Source organism: Solanum stenotomum, chromosome 11, assembly GCF_019186545.1.
Source record: "Solanum stenotomum isolate F172 chromosome 11, ASM1918654v1, whole genome shotgun sequence".
Lineage (NCBI taxonomy): Eukaryota > Viridiplantae > Streptophyta > Magnoliopsida > Solanales > Solanaceae > Solanum > Solanum stenotomum.
The window spans coordinates 15,910,997-15,936,989 of record NC_064292.1 but is presented as its reverse complement, the minus strand read 5'-3'; the positions used below and the strand labels follow the sequence as shown (position 1 = coordinate 15,936,989).

Genomic DNA, 25,993 nt, shown 5'->3' with positions numbered 1-25,993 from the left:
GGACCAAAGTGCGGGGTGAAATTCTCTAGAAAGGATTGCTATTACTAGGATTATTGCATTATGAGCTTATGGGGAACACGTATACCCTAGTTATTTCTCTCATCTTGATAACAACCAAAATTGAGTTTTGATTACTGATTACTTATTAAATTCTTACTATTTTTTTCACACAAACAAAACCCCCATTTTTAATTACCTATTTCTGGAAGTAATTTGACTAATTGAATATAATTGTTGGTTAAAGTAAAGTCTAAACCATTTTCCTCGTGGGATCGACCCCAACCTACAAGTTGGGTTATTTACTTGATAACGATCGCTTATACTTCTGTAGGGAGGTGTAATTTGAGCGTATCAAATTTTGGCGCCGCTACCGAGGAATTTGGCTTTTAGATTTATTTTAACTACATTATTGAACGTTAGTCAAATATTTCCTAATTTTACCTTTTCTCTTTGTTTTTGTCTATCTCAGGTTCTGACTCTAGTGTATGCCAAGTATACGGAGCCAGGGTGAACCACTTACTCCTTACGATCTAGAGTTGAACCGCACTTTGCGAAGAATGAACAATCCAAGAGATCCAATTAATCCTATCGAAGGAAATCTAGGTGATGCAGTTGAGTTAAAACAGCAGAGGGTAATTGGTAAGGACAACCAGGTTCCAGCTAAAAATCGATTGGGAGATGCGTTGAGGGTGCAAGATCCACTAGGCCCACGATAACACGACAACTATCGGGGCAACATCAATATAGCAGACTCTGATGGACCTATTGTCCCACCCCCTCTACCTCTAGGGCACACATTTGTGGTGACTAGTAGTTTGATACAGATGCTTACAGCAAGAGGCTTATTCTCAGGATCGCCATCGGAGGATCCACATGCTCACTTAGCCAAGCTAAGAGTGGTTTTCAAAGTTGTGTAGGTAGACCAGACTTGAATATGAATGTCATTGGGTTACGAGTGTTTCCTCTGTCACTGACAGGCGATGCTGCAGTATGGTTCACTGAGCTTCCTTATAACTCAATATTTACATGAGACCAACTTGCAAAGGTGTTCCGAGCGAAGTACTATCCAGTGTCCAATAAGCTCAATCACAAAGATTGGGTCAACAATTTTGTAGCATTACCTAGAGAGTTTGTGAGTAACTCTTGGGACAGATTCACTGCATTCGTAAGAGGTGTTCCAAATCACCGTATTGATGATGAGTCACTGAAGGAATATTTCTATCGAGGACAGGATGATAACAATAAAGCAGTACTTGATACTATTGTTAGAGGTTCGTATGGTGATTGTACATATGCACAGATTGCTGAGAAATTGGAGAGGATCTCTCGCAACAATAAAACATGGAGCACTAGGAGGTCAGATACTGGGAGAAACACATTTACCGTTCATAATACAAATATAAATTCTGCAGATTATATTCGTGAGGAGATGGCCCAGATGAGGACCGAGTTGGGGTTGGTATTGAAGCATGTGAGCGGAGGAGCAATAAAGGTAAATGTTGTGAACTACTTAACTAGAACTCCACCACCAGTTGAAGAGTGTTACTTTGAAGAGGATGCTTATGCTGTGAATGATCAGATAGGGGGTTTTCGACCAAATGCCCAAGGATCCAACACGAAAAATTGGCGCCAAGGTCAAGGAAACCAAGGTCGGAACTATAAAAATTACAATCGAGACTGTCACTATGTCCGGGATGGGAACTTCAATCGCGACAACAACTACAACATGAACAACTGTGGCAACAGAAACGATCGGGTTGGACCTTATGTTCCCCCTCAAAATCGGGAATCTGGTGCTAGGGAAGCAGGAGGCAATATGGCGCGTATTGAAGATATGATGCAGAAGATGATGAGAATGTTTGATGCAACTGATGAGAATGTGAAGGAGATGAGAAACGACTTGTCTGGTATTGGTCAAAAGGTTGATGCCCATGCAGTGTCAATAAAGTATCTAGAGCAGCAGGTGACTCAGTTGTCTACTACAGTGAACCCACATCAACCTGGCACTCTTCCTAGCAACATCATCCAGAATCCAAAAAATGATGGTCATTGTGTGGCAATTACTACTCGATGGGGTAGGCAAACCATAGATTCACCTATGCCGTCTGTGGTGGATGCTAAGATTAGAAAAGAAAATGATATGGTGGAGGTTAGAGAAGAGTCTAAGACTGCGACAGAGCAAGAAGCGGAGATATCTCATAAAATGGTCCCCATACCTAGACCTCCACCACTTTTTCCACAGAGGTTAGTGAAGAAGACTGAAGATGGTAAATATCGCAGGTTTATTACTATGTTGAAGCAGCTTTCTATCAATGTTCCTTTGATAGAAGCCTTGGAGCAAATGCCTGGGTATGCAAAGTTTATGAAAGATATGGTGACAAAGAAAAGGGCTGTGAGTTTTGAAGATGATGATAGATTGCAGCATTGTAGCGCTATTGCTACAAGATCTCTGGTGCAGAAGAAGGAAGACTCTGGTGCTTTCACGATCCCATGTACTATAGGGTTGTTACACTTTGCTAAAGCATTGTGTGATCTTGGTGCTAGCATCAACCTCATGCCCTTGTCTATTTACAAAAAGTTGGGTCTAGGGGACCCAAAGCCTACTGCAATGCGGTTACTAATGGCCGATCGAACTGTGAAGAGGGCCATTGGTGTACTCCATGACGTGCTAGTAAAATTGGAGTCTTTCATTTTTCCGGCAGATTTTTTGATTCTTGACTGTGAGGTTGATTTTGAGGTTCCCATCATCCTTGGGAGACCATTTCTTGCCACAGGGCGTGCGTTGGTTGATATGGAAAAGGGACAGATGAAGTTCAGACTGAACAATGAAGAAGCAACTTTCAATATTTGTAGGTCCATGAAGCAGAATGGTGAGCTCCAAACAGTATCTGCTATAACTTACAGAGTGGAGAGTGGGTCAGAAGTGCAAATTGAAGAGCGACTAGGTATTGAGGCACTAGCAGCACTCATGATGAATTTCGGTAGTGATGGTATTGAAGAGTATGATGAGTTGGTAGCCGCACTTGATAAGTGTGAATACCGGTCCAAACCAAAGAAGTATGACCTAGACATGAAGAATCGCGAGTCCCCACCCACAAGACCATCTTTGTGGAGGCACCGAAATTGGAGCTTAAAGCTCTACCACCGCACTTGAGGTATGTATACTTAGGCGAAGAGAATACTTTGCCGGTCATCATTGCAGCAGATTTGAATGCAAGGCAAGTAGAGTGCGTGGTGACTGTATTAAAGAGGTTCAAGCGAGCGATTGGGTGGACTATTGCAGATATTATTGGGATCCCCCCCGGTATCTGCTCTCACAAAATCCAACTCATGCCAGATCATAAGCCCAGTGTTGAGCACTACAGAAGATTAAATCCACCTATGCAAGAGGTAGTCAAAAAGGAGATCATAAAGTGGCTGGATGCGGAAGTTATTTATCCCATTTCAGATAGTAATTAGGTATGTCCTGTACAGTGTGTTCCTAAAAAAGGCGGTATGACTGTGGTTCCAAATGAAAGAAATGAGCTTGTTCCAATGAGGCCTGTCACTGGATGGAGAGTTTGCATGGATTACCGAAACTTGAATGTGTGGACAGAAAAAGACCACTTTCTTATGTCATTCATGGACCAGATGCTGGATAGACTTGCAGGAAAGGGTTGGAATTGTTTTCTTGATGGGTATTCAGGCTACAATCAAATCTATATAGCTCCAGAAGACCAAGAGAAGACCACCTTCACTTGCCCATATGGGACTTTTGCTTTCAAACGGATGCCATTTGGGTTATGCAATGGTCCAGCAACCTTCCAGCGCTGTATGATGTCGATATTTTTTGATATGGTGGAGGATACTATTGAAGTGTTCATGGATGATTTTTCAGTTGTAGGTGAGTCTTTTGATCGTTGTCTAGATCATCTGGCCGAGGTGTTTAAAAGGTGTGAAGACTGCAATTTGGTGCTTAATTGGGAGAAGTGTCACTTCATGGTTAAAGAAGGTATAGTGTTGGGACATCGAATTTCAGAGAAAGGTCTTGAGGTTGATAGAGCTAAAGTTGAGGTAATAGAAAAGCTTCCGCCACCCATTTCAATAAAAGGTGTAAGAAGTTTTCTTGGGCATGCAGGTTTTTATAGGAGATTCATCAAAGATTTCTCAAAAATTGTACATCCCTTGTGCAAAGTGCTCGAGAAGGAGAGTAAGTTCTATTTTGATGATGCTTGTCTTAGAGCATTTGGAGAGTTGAAGGAAAAGTTGGTTACATCACCTATCATTATTTCACTGGATTGGGGACAACCATTTGAGGTAATGTGCGAAGCGAGTGGAGTGGCGCTTGGTGTAGTATTGGGTCAAAGGCGCGAGAAAATTCTTCACCCTATTTACTATGCTAGCAAAGCTCTAAATGTGGCCCAGAAGAATTATACTGTGACTGAACAAGAACTTCTTGCGGTGGTTTTTGCATTCGAAAAATTTTGATCCTACTTGCTTGGTACTAAGGTCATCGTGCATACTGACCATTCTGCATTGAGGTATTTGATGGCGAAAAAGGATGCAAAACCACGATTGATTAGATGGGTATTGTTGCTGCAAGAGTTTGATTTTGTGGTAAAAGATAGAAAGGGAACCGAAAATCAAGTTGCCGACCACTTGTCCAGATTAGAGGAAGAGACTATGCTAAAGCTTGGAGATAGGGCTGAAATTAATGATGTTTTACCAGATGAACAGGTATTGGCTGCTTCTAATGATTTGATTCCTTGGTTCGCAGACTTTGCTAATTATTTGGCAAGCGACATTGTGCCACCCGATTTGTCTTTTCACCAAAGGAAAAAGTTTATGTATGATGTGAAGAAATTCTTTTGGGATGAACCTTATTTATATCGTAGTTGTACTGATGGGATTATTCGTCGCTGTGTACCTGAGGTTGAGATATTGAGTGTACTTGAAGCATGTCATGCATCGCCCGTTGGTGGGCATCATAGTGGTATTCGGACTGCACATAAGATTTTGCAGTGTGGATACTATTGGCCTACCATCCACCAAAGATGCTCATGATTTCGCCAAGTTTTGTGATTGTTGCCAAAGAGATGGAGGGATTTCAAAGAGGCAAGAGCTCCCTATGAATCCTATACTGGTGATAGAATTGTTTGATGTATGGGGCATTGATTTTATGGGTCCATTTGTGAGTTTGTATGGGATGCAGTATTTTCTTATTGCGGTTGATAATGTATCGAAGTGGGTGGAAACAGTAGCGCTCTCCAACAACGAAGGTAAAAGTGTCACCACATTCTTGAAAAAGAACATCTTCTCCAGATTTGGTACACCGAGGGCTATTATTAGCGATGAAGGCTCTCACTTTTGTAACAAGTTGTTCAAGGCACTACTTGAGAAATATGGTGTCCGTCACAATGTAGCCACTCCTTATCATCCACAGACTAGCGGTCAAGTTGAAGTGTCCAACAGAGAAATCAAACAGATATTAGCGAAGACTGTGAACGCCAATCGAACGGATTGGTCAAGGAAGCTTAATGATGCTCTATGGGCATATCGCACTGCATACAAGACCCCCATAGGTATGTCTCCTTACCAACTTGTATATGGGAAGTCTTGTCATTTACCAGTAGAGCTAGAGCACAAGGCTATGTGGGCAATGAAGAAGTTAAATTTGGATTGGGGCATTGCATCTAATCAAAGGATGAATGACTTGAATGTGCTTGATGAGTTTCGCCTAAAAGCTTATGAAAGTTCAGCCTTATACAAAGAGAAGATGAAGAGGTATCATGATCAAAGAATTGAAAAGCGAGAATTTGTGGTTGGTGATCTTGTGCTGCTATTCAACTCTAGGTTGTGCCTATTTCAAGGCAAACTCAAGTCCAAGTGGACCGAGCCATTTTTGCTCACAAAAGTGCTCTCGCATAGAGCAGTTGAGCTTGAAAATAAGGATGGAACAAGGTTTGTGGTGAACGGGCAAAGGATCAAGATCTATCTGGGAAATGCTGAAGCTGTGCAAGAGGTGATTGAGGCATGCAATCTTGATGAAGTCTGAGTAATCAAGACACCTGCGTCGTGCCGCAACGTTAAATCAAGTGCTGCTTGGGAGGCAACCCAAGATGTACAATCTGGCCAACGATAGGGTTTTGTTTTCCATTTAGTAGTTTAGCTTTCTTTGATTACTTGCATCTTTGTATCAATGTAAGTAGGTGCTTCAGTGTTTTAGTTCTTAGTGTTGGCTAGAATTAATATAGGGTTCGTGTCTAAAGAGTGTCCAGAAAATGTAAAAAGAGTAGCCTGTTGGTTGCTACATGTGCAGGTACACCACGAACAATCTGCAGAAAATGGTCTGGTGCAGAGGTCTACGGAACCCATCGACGGTCCGTCATTTAACTCACAGACCGTGGATGGTGTCCGTAGATTCAGGTAAGCTTCTAAATTTTTCTAAGTTAAAGAATGATCTACGGTCATGATCTACGGACCGTAGATGGACTCACGGACCGTAGACGGGGTCTCGTGAGTCCAAACCCTCATGCTGACTGACCCGACCCGGACCCCTCTATTTAAAAATCCCCAATTGTTTTTAAACCATTCCTCTTCCCTCCATTACTCCCAAAATCATTTCTAACATTCCATAACCTCCCTAAATCACTCCATAACTCCCCCAATAACATCATCCCTTCCATAATTCCCCAACTTCCTTTCCATTTCAAATACAACCCATCCCATAATCTCACACAAAAGGGTCCGATGTCTGGTCAGTAACGAAGAGGTGACTCCTTGGTCTTGCTAAGCATAGTATCATCACGCAATCACCCCACTCCTTGTTGCTTGTAAGGTAATAGACTTTCCCTTCACTTTGAATTTCGATTCATAGATTGAATATAAGAGAGTCGGGAGTTGGGTCTTGACCTTGGGTAATTGTTAGATGAAAGTGCATAATAAACTTGAATATTACAATGCCCTTGGAACGATAGATAGTGATTGTATAGCATTATTGTATGTGATCGTAAAAACTATATGCTAGTTTCGACTTAGGGCTCCACATCTACTCTAAATTGTTGGGTATAATAATCAGTCGGAATCTTAAGAATGACGAACTAGCATAATTTAAATTTGTAAATGCATTATGAGGTTGTGTTAATGTTGAAAACTTAGGCCAAAAATGTATGATACCTGGCACTGATGGCTTCCATGATACCCCGTCTATGGACCATAGATCCATCTACGGACCATAGATGGGGTTCGTAAATGGATGCACATGATAAATTCCACCAAGTGTGAAACCACAGAGGTGGACTACGGTCCGTAGGTCCATCTACGGACCGTTCTGCACTTCTGTGGTTTCCATCTGCGACCTATCTGTCAGGCCCCCTGATCCACGGAAGAGATCCACGGACCGTAGATCAGTCTACGGACCGTAGGTCTCCTCCGTGGATGACCACTGTAGCATCTATCAAAAATTTTTTGTGGTCTTAGTTGAGGGTCGTTACCAATTCTTAAAGTGTCTTTTGTTGCGTATGGTTAGTTTTGGCACTAATATCGTTCCCGCAGGTACGATGGCACCCAAGAAGATGGTCACCTACTCAAAATAGGGCAAGTCCAAATCTATTACCCCTAGTTTTCGGTTAATTGATGAGGACACCAACAACGACTCTGACCCAGCATATGTGCCTCTCAACCCTAGGGCTTCTCGCGCTGCACCCAGAAGCACCCCCTGGAAGGTGTTCCCCGACGTAGTCACTGTCTCTCAGTCTGATGCGGAGCACACACTGATCGGGTCACCAACTGGGGTTGCTTCCAGTTCAGAGGGACCTATGTTCAGGTCCGAATCTGCCCATGCCTCAGGCTCCCAGTCTGCCCACTCTTCATAATCCGAGTCTGTCCATGCTACAGGGTCCAATGCCAAATCATCCACAGGGTCTGGAGAGAATGACCAAGCAGCCTCGTCTGACGAGGCAACTAGCTCAGAGTCCATACCTGCACCACGGAATGATGACCCCACTCATATAGCCAGCGAGCTGAATAGGTGGTGTGTAGAAGGTCAATGGCAAATCTATCGGGATGCTAAGATGGTCAATGACAAACAAAAGATGGCCCGACTAATTACAGAGGAGCGCAGAGTCCTCACGGGGAGCTTGCATACTGTACCAGATATTCACCGGCTGTTCAAACTTCACAAGTGTGACTGGATGGCTCGAGACCCAGGGATGTATAGCGAGGAGATTGTCCGGGAGTTCTATGCTTCCTATGCTGCCACTCTCTGCGGGTCCATTTCCAAGCGGTCAAAGCCACTAGCTCAGGCTCCACTCACGTCCACCTTGGTTCGAGGGTGTCCGGTGGACATATCACCTGCCCCCATTAGCCGTTTTCTCTATGGTCCTACCACGGGCCACTCTTGGTCTCCTAACACTTCAGAGTTTGATTACCGCTGGGACATCGTACGGAGTGGCGCTTTTCAGAGGAATGCTGAGCAGCAAGAGGCTTTTATACTATGGCTGGCCAGGTACATTGCTGCAGATGGCGAGCGTGTGGAATGGGTCGCTGCTCCACGATTGGGTATTCGAAAGGCAACGTTGAATTTTGTGGCCAAGTTCTTCTGGTTGCTGGTGCGTAACAGAGTGTCGCCGACAAAAGCTAACAATCATGTCACGTGGGACAAACCAGTCATGGTTGCAGCATTAGTAGCAGGAGTGGAGATCGACTTTGCCCGCATGTTGCTAGCAGAGATTCACGAGAGGGCATTCAGGACCTCCACCACCTACCCCTTCCCCTGTCTAATTTTTCATTTGTGCAGGGACTCTGGAGTGCCAATCTAGCATTGCGACAAGTTAGTCCACCCTACAGGGGCATTGGACATTGGCCTTATTCAGGATGGCGCAAATGTGGCAGCACCTCGCAGAGAGCCCGAGATTGAGGTACCTCCCTTGGGTTCCGATCTTGCAGACACAGTGGGGCAGGCATAGGGCGGTGACCCCATTATCCAAGACCACACCGACACTGTTCCAGGCTTCTCTTCTCAGGCAGCTATTATGGCTCCTAGCTCTTCCCGGTCCACACCACAGTTAGAAGCGACGGTTGTCCCGATGGCCAGAATACAAAAGTTAGAGGCGCAGATGGCCACACTACTGTATCACATCCAGCCGTGGATACAAAAGTAGATTACCGAGTTCGAGGCTACAATGGAGCGCAGGATGGAGGGGATGATGGACCGGAAGGTCCAGGCTGTTAATAAGCGTCTTGATGCCTTTGAGTTGCGAGTCCTCGAGCGATCAGATCTGGGCATAGACCTATCTACTTTGCAGGCTGACTTATCCAGCCTCCGGACTGACGTTGATGCCTTTCTTAGTGCACCTTCAGTCGAGACTCAAGCTGCTCCTACTGCACTGCTGATGATACAGTGCTAGAGGCTTTATTCAGTGGGACCGTCTAGGAGGGGCCTGCACCGACACATGCAAAGGGCAAGCGGCACCGCTCTTATCGTACGGATGAAGAGAAAGCTCAGAAAAGACAGCGTCGGCAGGAGAAGTAGGCTAGGAGGGCTTCGATTGCAGACGAAGAGTTGCACCAGCAGAGGGTGCATGAGAGAGCTGCAGGGGCATCGAGCTCTGCCCCAGTCGCAGAGGTTCAGCCTATTTTGAGGGACGTTGTGAGCACCACTGATGGTGCGGTGAGATTGATAGAGAGCACTACTGAGAGTGCTATGATTGTAGATGTGGGCACTACTGAAGGTGCCACCACCACTGTTCCAGCGGGTTTCGGGAAACCGGACCCCCCTGCTTGTTGATGATTCACCGGCGCTTTGCGCCACAGTTTTGCTTCACCCAAATCCATTTTCTTTTACTGTTTATGTATGCATTGTGGGCAATTGCATCTATTTTTGTTAGGAGTGGGGTAAATGGATTGTGAGTGATAGAGTGAAGTCTGAGTAACCCAACTCATGAATCCTCTCTTGGGGTTTTCTTGCCTGTGTTCTTTTCCCCAAGAGACTGTTTAATTTTTGTTGAACCGACATGTCTTAGGATTGTATGTGTAGAAGCATGATACAGAATGAAGCATGATGACTTATGAAAAATGATACCCGTCAGATTCTGGGATGTATGCTAAAAGTAGGCTACGATTAGTTGATTGTGTTGGCTCTAAGTATGACATAGTAACAATCGACTTGATGGCATGACTAGACCTGAAACTTGAACTGGGTAATCTGATAATTTGATAATTAAACTATGTGCCAAGAGTGGGTGAGAATCATTGACTGTTCAAACGGTTTTTGTGCAAAACTAGAACTTGCCAGGTTAGTCCTGCTAAGACAATTCAATCTAGAGGATAAGAAGCTATCATAGGCCATGGTTCTGAAAAATCCACAAATCGCCTAAAAGAAGGATCCAACCAAATGAATTAAATGCTCCCTGTGATCCAAATAATTTGAGCCTAAAAATTAAAACCATTTCTTTCAAAACCTGAACTCACTTTCCCATAATCTACTATGTTGGCCCCGGTCCCTCCTTGGACATGTGCACTTTGACTTAGGCCAAAAGCCTAAGTTGAGGGTGGCTAATGTAAAAAGTAACTTTAATCTTGGCCCTAACCTGACATCGGGTATTGTGCACCTCAACTAATGGAAAATCCATAAGTTGAGGGTGGCTATGAAAGAGGAAACTGAAACAAAATGGGTATAAAAAAAATTTTAAAAAAAAATGTGAGGAATGGATGTGACTTGCTGAAAGCAAAAGGTGAAATTAAAGTAAAATGAACTACAAAGTCTAAAGTCACATCCGTGGTTGAAGAAAATTAAGGGAAAGAAGGTAAAGCGATAGAATGACAAAAATAGGGCAAAAAAAGAGGTTAAAAGCCTAATGTAATGACAAAGAGGGCAGAAAGTCACTAAGCAGTACCCAAATGTACCACACCTGACCCTGAGCCTACGTTACAAGCCAATAAAGTCCTATAGTGATCCTAGAGTCTAGTTTGAAGAGTCTAAGCAGTGAAAATAAGGGCAAGCTTATGGCAGTAAGCACTAACTGTATTTGAAATTACTTCTGAGTGTGGTGTTGAATAAATCCTTGTACCATGAATGACATTAAATTTTTTAGAAAAGGGGATTTCGTTTGAAGTAAGGGCACTAGTTACATTGTCGGAAAGTTGGTACCTTGGTGACAGTGAGAAGATGTATGTTGTGTGTCAGTTGGTTGATCTGTGTCATGATCTGATCTGCATGGATTAGCTTGTCGAGTCTAAGAGAACGAAGTTGCATCTGAAAAGTGATGGGGGTATAGAGCCATGTGATTGCTTGGGGCCTGAAAGGCTTGCTTCTATACAAGTGTTGTTTAGAGTCGTAGTGCGTCGCTTGAGGACATACAACGAATTTAAGTTGAGGGTGTTGATATACCGTGAGTTTACAGTATTTCTAATACATTTCACTTACAAGTTATGTGTGTCTAGGGCCTTTTTATATTGGTTTTGATGTGTTTTTATCATGTTTTGCAGGAAAGGTGTTCAGGCGCGGAAGTATAGAGACAGCTGAAAGAAATGTAGAAACAGGGCATTCACGAAGGTGATCTACGGACCGTAGGTCCATTCACGGTCCGTAGGTGATGACCGTACATCAGCAGGCATGATATTGAGGACAAATCAGGGAAATCTGACCAAGTGTGGAACCACGGTGCCCATTAACGGTCCGTAGATTGATCTACGGACCGTACTGTTGATCCGTAGAGTGATACTGCGAGGGTTCCAGTACCTGATTTGTGCAGATTCTAAGTATGGAGCTACGGAGGGGATTAACGGACCGTACGTCGATCTACGGTCCGTACTGCTGGTCCGTCGTTTGCTTCAGAGAAGCTGATTTTTGGAAGCTGAAATATTTTCTAAGTCCCGATTGACGGAAGGGACTTACGGACCGTAGATCCATCGACGGTCCGTAAGTCGGTCTCGTGGATTGAAGACGCGTACCTGAACAAAACTTTCCCTAATTTGTTTCCCTTTTAATTTAGGATTTGTTTTCTATAAATAGGACATGTAAACCTCATTTTTTGGGGTTAGACACTATTATTCTAGTTTTACTTTGTAACTTTGGAGATTAATTTGCAACTCTAGCAATTATTGATTTCCCAAGTTCGTTTTGAAGATTTTCGCTTTACAATTCAAGTTAAATTTCTGGGTTTATCATTCTCTTTACGTAAGTTCATGATTTCTTCATCTACAATTATGAATTGTGTTCTTGCCAATATGAGTAACTAAATCCACAACTAGGGTTGTGGGAACCATGAGCGATTAACAAAGTATGAATAGTAAATAAGCAATTCTTGACTAGTATTTTGCATGCATTGATAATTCTTTCGTTTAGAAGTCTTTTTAACGGTGGCCAACGTTAGAACTCGCCTTGTTACTACTTGTCAGACCAAGGAGGTAATTAATAAGAAAAGAATTATCAACATAGATTTAGTGTGATACTATCTAATAGGCTAGTGTCGATTGGTGCGAAGTAATAACTAAGCCAAACATCGATTATAATGTCTAATATGAGGTAAAGGTAAGGGTTAGTAAATTATACACACGTAGCCGGACCAAGGTACGGGGTGAAATTCTCTAGATGCCGGACCAAAGATTTAGAGATACCTAACTTATCACTTTGCATGTAATACACTAGAAAAGGATTGTTGTTACTAGGATTAATGTGTTATGAGATTGTGGGGAACACGTATACCCTAGTTATTTTTCTTACCTTGATAATAACCAAAGTTGAGTTTGATTATTGATTACTTATTAAGTTCTTACTATTTGTTTCACACAAGCACAACCCCCCTTTTATTACTTGTTTTCTGGAAATAATTTGACTAATTAAATATAATTGTTGGTTAAAGTAAAGTCTAAACTATTTTCCTCGTGGGATCGATCCCAACCTACAAGTTGGGTTCTTTACTTGATAACGATCGTTTATACTTCTGTAAGGAGGTGTAATTTGAGCGTATCAATGAGCTTTATCAATAGCCTCCTGAAGATGCCCCGTACTCAACAAAGAACAAGCTAGTGCAGTATTAGTACACAACCATAATGTACTGGTAGGATCACACGGCAATTCCAGTAAGCACAACATATATCAGAATTACACTAAGGTAAACACTTACATGTACAGAATATATATACACATCGATTATAATTTCAGGAGCAATGCATGATTCCACATTCTCAAGATATATACAGTTATGTCAAGTAGATATAACAATAAATGGTTCTCTCATGGGACCCAATTTAATGGTCCTCTCATGGAACTCATACTCAAACTGTTAGCGTACCTATAGATCCAATGTTTATGCCGAAATGTGATAATCGATTCCATGTTTATGCCGAAACGTGAAAACCGATCCTAGTTAGTGTGTCGAATCGTGACACCCACCCATTGAACAAACCACAATCACAATCACAATGTATGTTCTCACAATCATACAACAAGAGGTGATTCATGGCATGTAGTTCTTCGTTCATACTTATTTACATCAGGTGTGATCAATAGGCTTCATTCACATACATGTATGTATTACAATAAAGCAATTACTAACATACATCACACAAAGCATGAAATCACAATTATCACCTACCTCGAATCCAAGCTTGAATCCCCTAAAGCATTTGAATCTTTCCTTTCTGAATTTGTTCCACTTGTTCTAGGTCTACAAACAACAATTTATACACAAGGATCAACAATCAAAGGTCTAATTATCCGGATTATAACGAATTCAATAACCCTAGACCAAACCTATGATCCCCATACTTATATTAGGGCTTTTTTCCACCATAATTCCCATATCAAAACCCTCACCCATCGATAATTACCCAAGAAACTAAGTTATACGGATCGAAACAAGGATTCAAGGAGTAAAACTTGTCACGGCCCAAACTCAAGGGGCACAACTGGCTCCTAATGCCAGAACTCAGGCCCGAGCCGACCTTGCTAAACCATTTGCTACTAGCGCATGGCAGCCACATGCAATCAAGAAAATAAACAAGCATATCTCGGCTTAAAATTAAGCCCTCAGTCGGCAAGGCCCCTGTCAACTGATCTATAAAAGAAATAGCTACTCCCAAGAGTTTATATAAAGAAATAGCCAACTAGCACAGAAGTCCTAATTGGGCCGTCAAGGCCACCATGATCTCTATAGCGAAACTGAAAGCAGGTATATATCAATACAATACATCAAACAGCTAACAAGCAGCAGCAAACCAACAAACTAGACCGGCATGGCCATAAGGTAGTTGTACACCCCACACACTAGTCTGTAAGCCTCTAAGAGTAGTAAAGATTGGCGGGACAGGGCCCCAGCCTACCTATAAAAATATATACAGCAAAAGCTAACAAACCTCCCAAATCTGGCAGCTCCGGAGGAAAAGGGCTAGCCAACACGATAGAAGTCAATTCTGCTGCTGATGAGGTCTACTGGGTCGTCTGTCGGGTCCTACATACATGAATGCAGTGCCCCCAGGCAATGGGGCGTCAATACAAAATAATGTACAGAGTATGAAATGCTATAGACTAAATGAGTAAGTATCATAATATACCAAAACTAATCAGGTGAAGAAATCAAATTTAGATAAGCATGCTAACCCACTACTCAATCTAAAATATACAATAATGATCAAACAACAACCTAACCAAGCCCCCATAAGCTCGGTAGGTACAAACAACATACCACCTACCTAGGCCCCCATAAGCCCAGAAGGTGCCAAATCAATCTGCATAACCCTATCGGTAGCCCTTTGTCTTTGTAAGAAGTCACATAGCTCTTTTTAGCAACGATATAGCCCTATAGGCAGCGCATAACCCTGTTAGGCAACATCATAGCTCTGTGGGCTGCATGTAGCCCTCTTTTGCATCACATAGCCCTGTAGGAAACACATAGCCCTCTTTGGCATCAAAATAGCCCCATTGGTAACACATAACACTCTTTGGCATCAATATACCCCCGTGGGCAACACATAGACCTCTTAGGCAATAACATAGTCCTATTAGATAACATCATAGCCCTCATAGGCAGTTCATAGCTCAACAGCTAACCACAATAGCCCCAAGGGTGACAATAAACAATTAAATAAGCTAAAGGTGAGCAATTTAGCTATAAACAATATATATATAGTTTCCAAGTTGTTCCTAACTTAGGGTCGTTCTTAACAAATTATGAGTCCCTATAATGAGGGTTTATAACCACTCAATCAACCAACCATTCACAATTACATCTACAAGATCACCAACATTAACTACCCTACTATATCACTCCCAAGCTCTAAGGAAATATGTCGAACGAAGGGAATAGCCTCAACATACCTTTTCCTTTATAATTTATGCTGAAAATACCTCTGTCCGCACCACTACAACACTAGAAAAAAGGTAAAATCAATTTGTAATTAAGGAAAAGAATTACTACGACAGTCGATATGGATTCCTATCGTAAATTACTATCCAAGACCTAAGGTATCCATAAACTAATAAAAAATGGTTCCTACCTTTCTTTACACACCCAGAACACTTAAATAAATTCAAACCACTGAAAAAATTCTGTTGCCACAGCCTCCACAGAGCTACACCGATCAATTCACCATGAAAACTATACTAAAACGACGAGCTCGCGAAGTAGGGCAGTTTTCGATAAGGAGCCAAGAAGAGATTATGAACACAAAAGAATGATCTGAGGAGAATTTCTCTGATTTTCGTGGGTTTCTTATGAGTTTGACTGAAGAAAAATGAAGAAGATGCTATCTTATAAGCTTCCACCGACTTAGGGGACCCACCTCACGTGTTTGCTTGTGTAGTCTTGAGAAAATGTAAATATCTCTCTATTCTGAAGTCGTATGAACAAACCGTTTGATGCGTTGGAAACTAGACTCGTAGACCTCTAATTTAATTGGTCGTGGGCCCCATAACTCTTTATAGTGGGAGAAAACTTTCGAGACATTTGACCCAAATTTTAGAGAAATTTTTAAAAAGGAACTTACAATAACTTTTGCCAACTTTTATTTTGCGACTTACCTTACTTCAAAATTTGAGATACAACCCTTGAACACTTAAAATATGACATACCACATCATTCTTAATGTATTACTCACCCTCTTTGTCTTTCCACGAAGGTATGAGTTAATTTACACGTTTTGAAAAGTCGGGGTGTTACAAAACCCTTACCTTTAGCCTCAAGAATGGTGAAAAAATGTCAAGAACATACCTGGGGTTGTTCCTTAGCTCTCAAAGTTGAAAAGTGCATAATAAAATATTTTTGGGGTTTATTTCCGACTTAAGTCGCGTCTGTCCCGCTACAGCGGCAGCCATCCTGCTACAGCGGCATGCACGAAGACAGAATGGTGGTATTTGAATTCCAAGCCTCTATTTCACAACACATCTTCAACACTTGACCTTTAAAAACCACTCGTTCACACTAAGATCATTTTCGAGAGTTCTACTCGTCCGAGTTTGATTCCGTAAAGTCGTATGGATTCCTTAACGTCTTAGCTATCCATTCATGTAATCAAATTCAAAATTAGATCTCTCATTCGTTACTAGATTTCCCTAGACCTTTTTGAGTCCAATTTCATCCAAATTTGGACTAGGTTAGGAAATTTCAAGTTACTACCAAAAAGTTTTCTGACCCCAATTCTTTTTCCTTTGGCTTTTCCCTAACGATGAAATCAGGTCGTTACATTTGTTTATTGCCACATATTTTTTTCTTTGTAATATTGTAAGTTTATTCTTCCAATCGTTGGTGTGTAACACTGTGATAATTTCAAACTTGAACTCTATAATTTGAAAAATGTACTTTCAATAAAGCAGACCGAATATAGAATAAGAAAAAACACATATTCATGATGGGTTGTAACCATCTCCGCCATTAATTAAAGATCTCGAGTTTAGAAATGTATTTGCATTCAGTTTTAAATCAGATGCGGAATACAAAAAATGAGGGGAAAAGCACCTACTTAAATGATGCTTATCATTTTCGAAGATCATGACCGGTTGTAACTATCTCCTGCATCAACTATAGATTTAGATCTTAGAATAAATTTACTTTCACTCCTAGGACTGGTATCAAATATAGGGTGCCAAAACCCCTCAATCATCAAAGATTGTGATAGGTAGTCTCTCAATGTCGAAAAGTGGTATCAAATGTTGAGTTTTGATTATCAAATACTACGTAAATTCTACAAAATATTCACCCTAACAACAAAAATTCATTAATGAAAATATGATTCATCAAATTCATCCAAGTTTGGTCTGATCATTAACCCATTTATTTACTAACTCAGCTCATTAAAAAATTGTGCTGATATGTTGTAGAATGTAGTTTCCGACTTTTTAACCAGTATAAATTAGTGTAGAATTTCACATTTCTTGTATTTTGAGCATTTGGCATAATTGAAATTTAATAATTTTACATTTGACACTATCTAAAATGTTTGGAGAGAGGTAAATTAATGTGTCGATTTTCTAGCAAACGAAGAACACAAATATGATGAAGATTTAGTCATGTATAGGGAAATGCACTCAAGCATATGAAATTTTTTCTTCTAACAGATTTAAATAGTACTGCTTTTATGACTTTTTAAAACGTTTTCCTATTTACTCAAAAAAAAATACACATTTGGTATATGTCCCCATCAAATCTTCTCAATTGTCATAATAATTTATAGCTATAAAATTATAATATTAAAAGTAAAATAATGTATTAAATTATAGTAGTACTATTTTTACTGATAATTTTTTATGGATATAATAGATTACATAATTTTTTAAAAAATATTATGCAAACAAACAACAATTCATGTATATGACCCCAAAAATCCACCTCACCAATTTCCATTTTGTAGAAGATATATTTTATGATGATGATGTTTGATTAACTTAAAAGAAAAAAAAATTAAAACACCAAATAAAAAAACAAGTCAAGAATATTGTTTTGGTCATTAATATATCACTCATATATTATAAAGAGAGCTATAGTGCTGTTGAATATGTGTTGATGCTTTGGAGTGCTATTGGTGAGAAAAATGAGAAAGTTTTGGAGTGAAGGGATAGTATAAAACATGGTTGTAATCCACAAAATGATAGCAATCTTTGGCCTCCTCAAACAAGGTAACTTTTTGGATTTTTCGCTCTGTGTAATTTATAAGTCACGTGTTTTTGAGTAAGTAATAAAGCATACCTGTAGTATTACTTTTTTCATGAATTTCATATCTGTAATTGTAAGATGTTTGTGTTTTCTATCTAAACTATTGTTAGCTATTTATCAAAACAAACCTCGAAACTTACTGACCAAGTGTCTCAATACAATCACAAAAGGTTGTGTCACAAGTTAATTAGGCATAAAATTTCTTCCTACTGGCCACCGACTAATTAATTTTGAGATGTGTTTTGATAATTAGTTGATGATAAATCAGATAGGAGAGTTTCAAAAACGTGTTACTTCAGGCGTGTTTTTGATCATTATAGCTAAATTTTATAAAGGCTTATATAACTTAACTCATAATTATATTGCATATGTTGGAAAAAAATTATCCTTTTTATAATAATATATATAGTATAATTCCACAATTAGGGTATGGAGAGGATAGGATGTACACAGATCTTATTTCTACCTTTGTGGGGTAAAACTGTTGTTTCTAATGGACTGTTGGAACACTCTTAGTGAAATTCTTGACTTTGACATTAAATTACTTTGCCATTAAATTTTGTACGCTCTTAACGAATTTTCTAACTTTGTCATTGGTTTATAGGAACCAAGTCTTAGAGTATCAAAAGTGGGCTAAACCACTTGCTAAAAAGTTGTTAGAGGTGCTATTGAAGGGTCTCAATGTCAATGAAATTGATGAATCTTTAGAACCTCTCTTGATGGGAACTATATCTATCAACATAAAGTACTATCCACCATGCCCAAATCCAAGTATCACCATTGGGTCTTGCCGACACTGCGACATGTCCTGCATCACTCTGCTCTTCCAAGACGAAACGGGAGGTCTATATGTGCGAGGGACTAAAGGCAATAATTGGATCCACGTAACTCCAATCAAAGGCGCCTTAGCGGTTAACAGAGGTGACTCGGTGCAGATCATGAGCAATGATCGATACAAGAGTATTGAGCATTTTGTAGCAGTTGATTTAAGCACGACTCGAATATTTGTACTGTTATTTTTGAATCCTAGCCTTGACAGTGTCATTGGTCCATTTCCATAAATGCTGAAAGATGGAGAAAAAACAGTGTACAAACATGTCTTGTTTTCTGATTATTGGTATTATTTCTTCCGTAAGAGGCCTTCTGGTAAAGAATCACTAAATTTTGCTAAAATTTGATATTTTAATCTACAAATTTCTTGTTATATAAATGTTATTGTATTGTCTGGTGCAAGACGTGAACAAGTTGTCAAGAGCCGCATGAGGGATTAGTAGAAGACTAATGACGTGACAAAATGCTACAAAAGAAAATCATAATCTTTTGAAAAATAGATATTGCTTGCAAGGATATATATATTTTGATGAGTTCTTTTGAAATGATGAATTCTTTGTATATATCCCTCATGCATGGAATACACTAGCTCATAATATAGATTAATTTTTTCTGTTGGTTTTAAGGTTTCTTGGAATTCTAATTTTCCAGGTTAAATTGTGAATGATGCTCAAGTATCTTATGGACGTGCAAGACATAATATGAAGTAATATAATGCAATTGTTTCCAAGATGAGAGATGATAATTGATGAGAAAACAAAAAAAATAAAAGAGTGTCAACTATTTAAGTGAATCTTATTAAGTGTAAAACATGAAAAATGAGAAGTTGGAAGCAACTTCAAGTCAATACAGAGAATGAAAGTAAGTATTAATTTGTGTGACAAAGTAAGGTTTTGAGTCTTTTAGATGCTTCCAAGATGCTCTCTCTGTGTCCAAAAGCAGAAACCCTTATGTATCCTTCACCAGCTGGACCAAATCCAATTCCAGGAACTGTAATGATGTGAGTCTTATCAAGAATCCAGTTGAACACATTCCATGATTTGGAACCTGGGAAATGAACCCAAACATAAGGCGCATTGCTACCTCCATAAACTCGAAACCCCAGTGAAGTGAAAGTTTCAACTAAAATCCTTGCATTCTCCTTATAGTAGTCTACTTTAAACATAACTTCCTTGAAACCCTCTGGTGATAGGCAAGCCAATCCACCAGCCTGAGCTATATTGGAAGCACCGTTAAAGCTAGTACATACTATGCGATTGAAATCGTGTATAACAGGAAATCCATTTAGATAAAGGAGTTCCTTAGGCACTACAGTCCAACCTAGACGGACGCCTGTGAATCCAGCAGTCTTTGAGAAAGATGAGATCTCAATGGCAACCTGCAGCAAGAAATAATAATAATAATAATAATCAGTTTAAAGATGAATCTATAAGTTACTATAATTCTTCAGTCGAAACATTACCTTTCTAGAACCAGGGATCTCATAAATTGATTTAGGGCTTGAGTCTGAAATATATGCAGAATAAGCGGCATCATACACAATGATTGAACCATTTACTTGTGCAAACTCTACAAGTTGTTGCAATTGTCGCCTAGATGCTGCATGACCAGTGGGATTGTTTGGAGAGCAGAAGAAGATAACATCTGTTCTTTCAATTTTGGACAGATCTGGAAAGAAATCATTCTCTAGGTTACATTTCATGTACTTAATATTTCCATATCTCCCTGAATCATTCTTCAAATCACCACTCTGCCCCATAATCACACTTGAATCTATATATCCCTGTTAAAAGTGTAAATAATTAAGATGAAACCAAATTAATTAAGAGAAGTGAGAGCAAGAGTTACTCACTGGAAATGATGGATCCTGCACAGCAATTGACACATTGGAACCTAAGAGGAGCTGCAAGTAAGAACTTGTTGTGTCAAATGACAACTCGGGAGTATGTCATAGTAATTAAAAGTCTTAAAACGGATTGAAATTGGAGATTCTCTTAAAATGGGGTAAGGCTTGAATGAGGTGAGAATTGAGATTATGCTCAATTCAAATTATCTTGAGTTGAACCCTTAAAATTTTGGACGGATTGAACGAGTTACCTATAATTGGACTCATTTTTTACACCCCTAGTAAGTACAATCAAGAAAAATCTCTAGAATTTGTGGTCTAAATCTTGTCTTTAACATTTGTGGCGACTATAAATTATTGATTAAGGATAAATAGAAGTTTAAAGTTCAATTACTTTCAAATATAGAAAGACAACATTTTTTTTAAATAGATTAAAAATGAAAATATGTAATTATACCTGAACTCTTGAGAGATCACACTGTGCACCATCAGATACAAAGATCTCAGTTTCTTCTACCAAAAGATCTTTATATGTTGTTTCTGCAATTGCTCTTCTTAGTTCCTGACAAACTCAATCAATAAAATTACTTTAATTCTGTTTGGTCAGCAAAAAAAAGGAAGTACGTTAAGAATATTTCTAATTTTCAATCTGTCTATGTTTCTTCGTCAAATTGCATTCCTCTCGAGAAAAACAAGTTCCTCAAAATAAGAAAAACGACTTCTCTAATGGAAATAGAAAAAAACAGGTTGCATAAGTGATATTTCAAATTCACTGTCTCCTCCCCATACACCCAACTCCCTCAACCTTCACCCTTGAATCGTGCACCATCCCATTCCACTTTCACAGTGTTTTGCTAGACAACACATACTTTCTTTATTTCATATTGGTGGGGGGGGGGGAAGGTTTCATTGCTAAAAATAATTCAATTATTCAAAGTTCAAGATGGATGTTTGAATTTTTTCATGTTTGTCTTATCCTTTAATAAAGTTTGATATTTTCTAGGAGGTTAATTGCGCTACTTTCAACGTTATATTTAAGATTTTACAAAGAATAATAGTGAAAAATATAATTTAAATTATATCCTTGAATGTTTTTCTTAATAAGTGTATATTGTCTTACAAATTCAGTTAATATGAGAGACAGAGAGAGTATACCCTTGAGATAATATTTTTTTGCTTATTTACCAAACACAAAACAATAAATAAAGAATCCATTTATTTTTCAAAAAATTATATTCTGAATATTTTTTGTGAAAATATTTTCTTTCGTACCAAACACACCCGTATATATAAATATATAACTCAGAAAAGAAAGAGAGAGTATGACCCACCTTATTCCCTCGTTCCAGTCCGTAGCCAGTATATCCTTGAGGTGTTGAAAGAGCACGTGCATACTGCAAATAAAAACTATAAATCATATCACAATAATTTTTAGGTTGAAAATTTTGTTGTTAAAATAGGGGTGTGCATTGTTTGATTTAGAATGATATGACAGTAAAATTAAATCACAACATAAAAAGAAATGTTGTGGAATTTCTTCTTTTTTAAAAAAAAATGGAACATTTTTTGGACTTTGAAGTCAACTTCGGTTTCTCTATGGTCTTATTCAATTTTGAATTATTCTTCGAATATCTTTAAAAACATATAATATGCTGGTTAATTAACTTTAATCTTTCTGACAAGAGAAATCCTTAAACTTCCCCGAAATCCTTTTGTGGAAAATGCTTAAATTATTCAAACTTATTTTATTCCATCCAATGGCCTTTTGGTATTAATTAACAACCAAAAGCATTTGAAAATTCCAGCGTATTTAGGGGTAAATTAACAATATTATTGTAACATTTTAATACACTATATAGATATAGCTTCTCGTGGGTAAAGTATACTAAAGGGATGTTTGGATTGATTTTTTTAAACGTGACATATAAGCTAAAAGCCAAAAATAAGTTGGGAATGTCCCATATTTGACTTTTGTATTATTTATTTTTGGGTACATTTTCAGCTTAAAAAATGCTTTATAAAGCTTTTATGTTATTTAAACACTTTTATAACAAATAAAAAAAAATAACTTAAAAATTAAAAGTCTGTAAAAATAAGTCAATCTAAACACCATTGAGCAGTTGATGATTTATGTTACGCACATTAGACATGCTCAAGGCAACAGGTTGGGGTAATGGCTGTGTGGTGTCACCAATCCCAAGGCTTATTACTTTAGCATTTGGGTACTTCTCCACATGCTTAAGCTTCCTCTCTAATATCTGTCATGTAAATAAGTTACCAAAACATAATAATTTAATACATAGTCATCGAAATTAAATATATATCAAAATCACATGGAATTTATACTAGTATTAATCTAAAAAAAACAAAAAAAAAGTATTAATGTAGATTCAGATCGATCAAAAAGACACAGAAATAATCGCTTGAGATCTCAAAAAAAATTGGGTCCCTCATTTTGTTAAAGAAATTTCATGTATTGATAAATATAAGAAGAATTTTTTGGATAGAAAATATGATATTAAGTGAGATTCATTGTAATAATTGAAGAAATGAAATAGTATTTAGTTAATTGTAATATCTTTCTTACCTGATAACCTATTTTGTTGCATTATTTATATCCTGATGACGATTTTCATGAATACACATTATTATTCTTATATTTATCTTTTTCAGTCCCCTTTTCACTATTTTTATTTTTTATTATTTAATATTCTAAAGTCTCTCAAACGATCAAACCTTATGCATTATGCAAAATCTACTGTTATCTATTTATAAAAATATTAAATTTATTTTTTGGTGTTACTTTTCAAGTTTCAAGCATTGCAACAAATCAAAACTTTTTAAATATCATTACATCAATTTGTCAAATTCAACATAACACTATTTCAATATCATTATATAAACATTTCATATTTTTGAGTTAGGTTTTATTATTCTAACTATATATTATATGTTTTCATTGAAAAAAAATTACATTATTTATATTCTTACTTCATAAGATTTGCGTACATCGACCTACCCTCTGCATACTTCACTTCTAGGTTTACTATACTGAACATGTTATAGCTATTTAATTTGTACGTATCAACAATAAAAATAAATAAGACCTCTCTATCAAATTTGACATTAGATCCCCCAATCTTATTCATATGGCCCTATCTAGACTCACACCTCATGTAGTTTTAAGGATAAATTAAAGAAGCAAGCATGAAAGCCTTTTAGGGGTTGTTTGGTTGGGAATAAGTTATCTCATGATTAATTATCATGGGATAACTTATCCTATCATGTATATAGAATAACGTATCACATCACTATGGTATAAATGGGGATAAGTTATCCCAAACATGACAACCAAACAAGACGCCATAATTTTATTTCAAAACTATTCTCTTATCTCAGTACTATTTATTCTTATCCCTCCCACCAAACGATCCATTGGTGTAGTATATTATACTAACCTCAGGAAACAAATAGTTGGTTTGCAACTTTTCCAAGTTTGGATTGCGGGCTACTCTTGTTGAATAATAACCTCTACTCCCTGCATGAATAATAACATCAACATATCATAATGAAAAAGAAAGACAACAAAATAATGTAAAATAAATTAAAGTCACGTACCAATATTTTCCTCTCTTTGCACTTTCAAACTGCATAAATATATATGTATGTGAAAGAACAAATAATAAGTGATAGAAAAGAAATAAAAATGAAAGAGTTGAAGTGATAGAAAAAAGTTCACCTAGCAATAGGCTGCAAGCAAAGAGAAAACATGTTGTATTTTAATTCTCTATCCACAGAAAAGTCTGAGATGTTGTGAAAAGTTCGATAGATGGATTATGAATTTATAAGCCTGGGAGTACTAGATGGAAAATGCACCTACAATTTCAAAGAAACATGTCACTATTTTAACTTCAATATTTCAAAGAAACGTGTCACTATTTTAACTTCAATATTTTAAGTCATTTGAAATCAAGTGGTTCACACTACATCCGTAACAAACCCTCATTCTTCTCACTTTTCAGTTTCTATTTCTTATTAATTATTCCTAACAAATTACTAGTACTACTTTTTATTCTCTTAAAATCTCAAATATTATAATAACAAATTCAATTTTTCCAATAAAAACTATACTAATATTTGGTAAGAAAGTGGTTAGATTTTGTAGCTTAAGGAAAGTCTAAGGGTGTGTTCAATAGGGACAATTTTCTAATTTAATCATGTTTCTTGGTCAAGATGTATTAGATTGAGAAAAAATGACTTTCCTAATATAAGATCTAATTCCAGTCACTTGATCATGATCCCACTCTCTGGTGTCCATTATCCCACTCTTATAATGTTTTGCTAGATTGTATATAAATGTTCTTGAAAATATTTTTTTGCTTACTAAAACCATTAAAAATATGTTTTTTCTTCCTATCGAAATCACCCTAAATCTTAATCCTAGCTAGGGGTGGCAGAATGGGTTACCTATATGATTATCCACTCATATTTACTTATTTTAAATGGGTTGGGTACCCAACTCATTTAAAATGGGTAAAAATGAATAATACTCATATTACACATTTAAAAGTAGATAGTTCAATGGGTAAAAAATGTTCATTCATAAAAGAAAGAAAAGTAATAGGAGGCCTGTAGAAGGTGGGGTGGTAAAAATACTTTAAAAAAAATTATTTTTTTACATATTTTTTTGAATAGGGGGCGTGGGGTGGTGCTAGTAGGGGGAGGGGAGCTGGTAGGGGAGTGGGAGGCTGGTAGGGAGTGGAAAAACTTTTAAATTTTTTAATTTTTTGTAAAAAAAAAAACTAAATTTTTTTTTGGGATAGGGGGTGTGGTGATAAAAAAAACTTTTAAAAGATTTTATTTTTAAAGCTTTAAACAAGATCCTTACTACAATAAGAGTATCCAGATTTACCCATATATATTACCTATTGGATAACTCGTTTTTACCCATTTAAAATATGAATCGAATCGAGTACTTTATCATTTTTGTTTAACTTATTTTCAATTGACTCATATTTCGCGTTCGCTACTGCTAATCCTAACTAAATCATGCTGTATTACGACTACAACTGATTTTATTTTCTCTCATTTTTACCTAGCACTTTTTTCACCTTATTATAGTATATGATTAGATACAAGAGGCTGCACAGGCACAGACCCAAATCCCAATATATGTTTTAATATATGT

The 25,993-nt window shown here is 38.0% G+C and overlaps 1 protein-coding gene and 1 pseudogene across 1 annotated transcript; one reads left to right on the top strand and one right to left on the bottom strand.

Annotated features, from left to right (window-relative positions):
- Positions 1–19,306, top strand: part of LOC125845699 (bi-functional coumaroyl CoA and feruloyl CoA ortho-hydroxylase F6H2-1-8-like) — a 33,236-nt pseudogene extending 13,930 nt beyond the window's left edge.
- A 434-nt stretch (positions 19,307–19,740) lies between these two features.
- On the bottom strand, positions 19,741–24,614 carry LOC125844469 (probable LL-diaminopimelate aminotransferase, chloroplastic). Its single transcript, XM_049523780.1, has 9 exons — positions 24,545–24,614; positions 24,424–24,452; positions 24,264–24,343; positions 22,947–23,063; positions 22,137–22,199; positions 21,263–21,367; positions 20,812–20,862; positions 20,422–20,742; positions 19,741–20,337 (listed from the first exon to the last, which is right to left on the bottom strand). Exons 1-9 carry the CDS (start codon positions 24,574–24,576, stop codon positions 19,828–19,830), a joined length of 1,308 nt encoding a protein of 435 aa, XP_049379737.1. The 5' UTR covers positions 24,577–24,614; the 3' UTR covers positions 19,741–19,827.
- Positions 24,615–25,993: the final 1,379 nt, after the last annotated feature.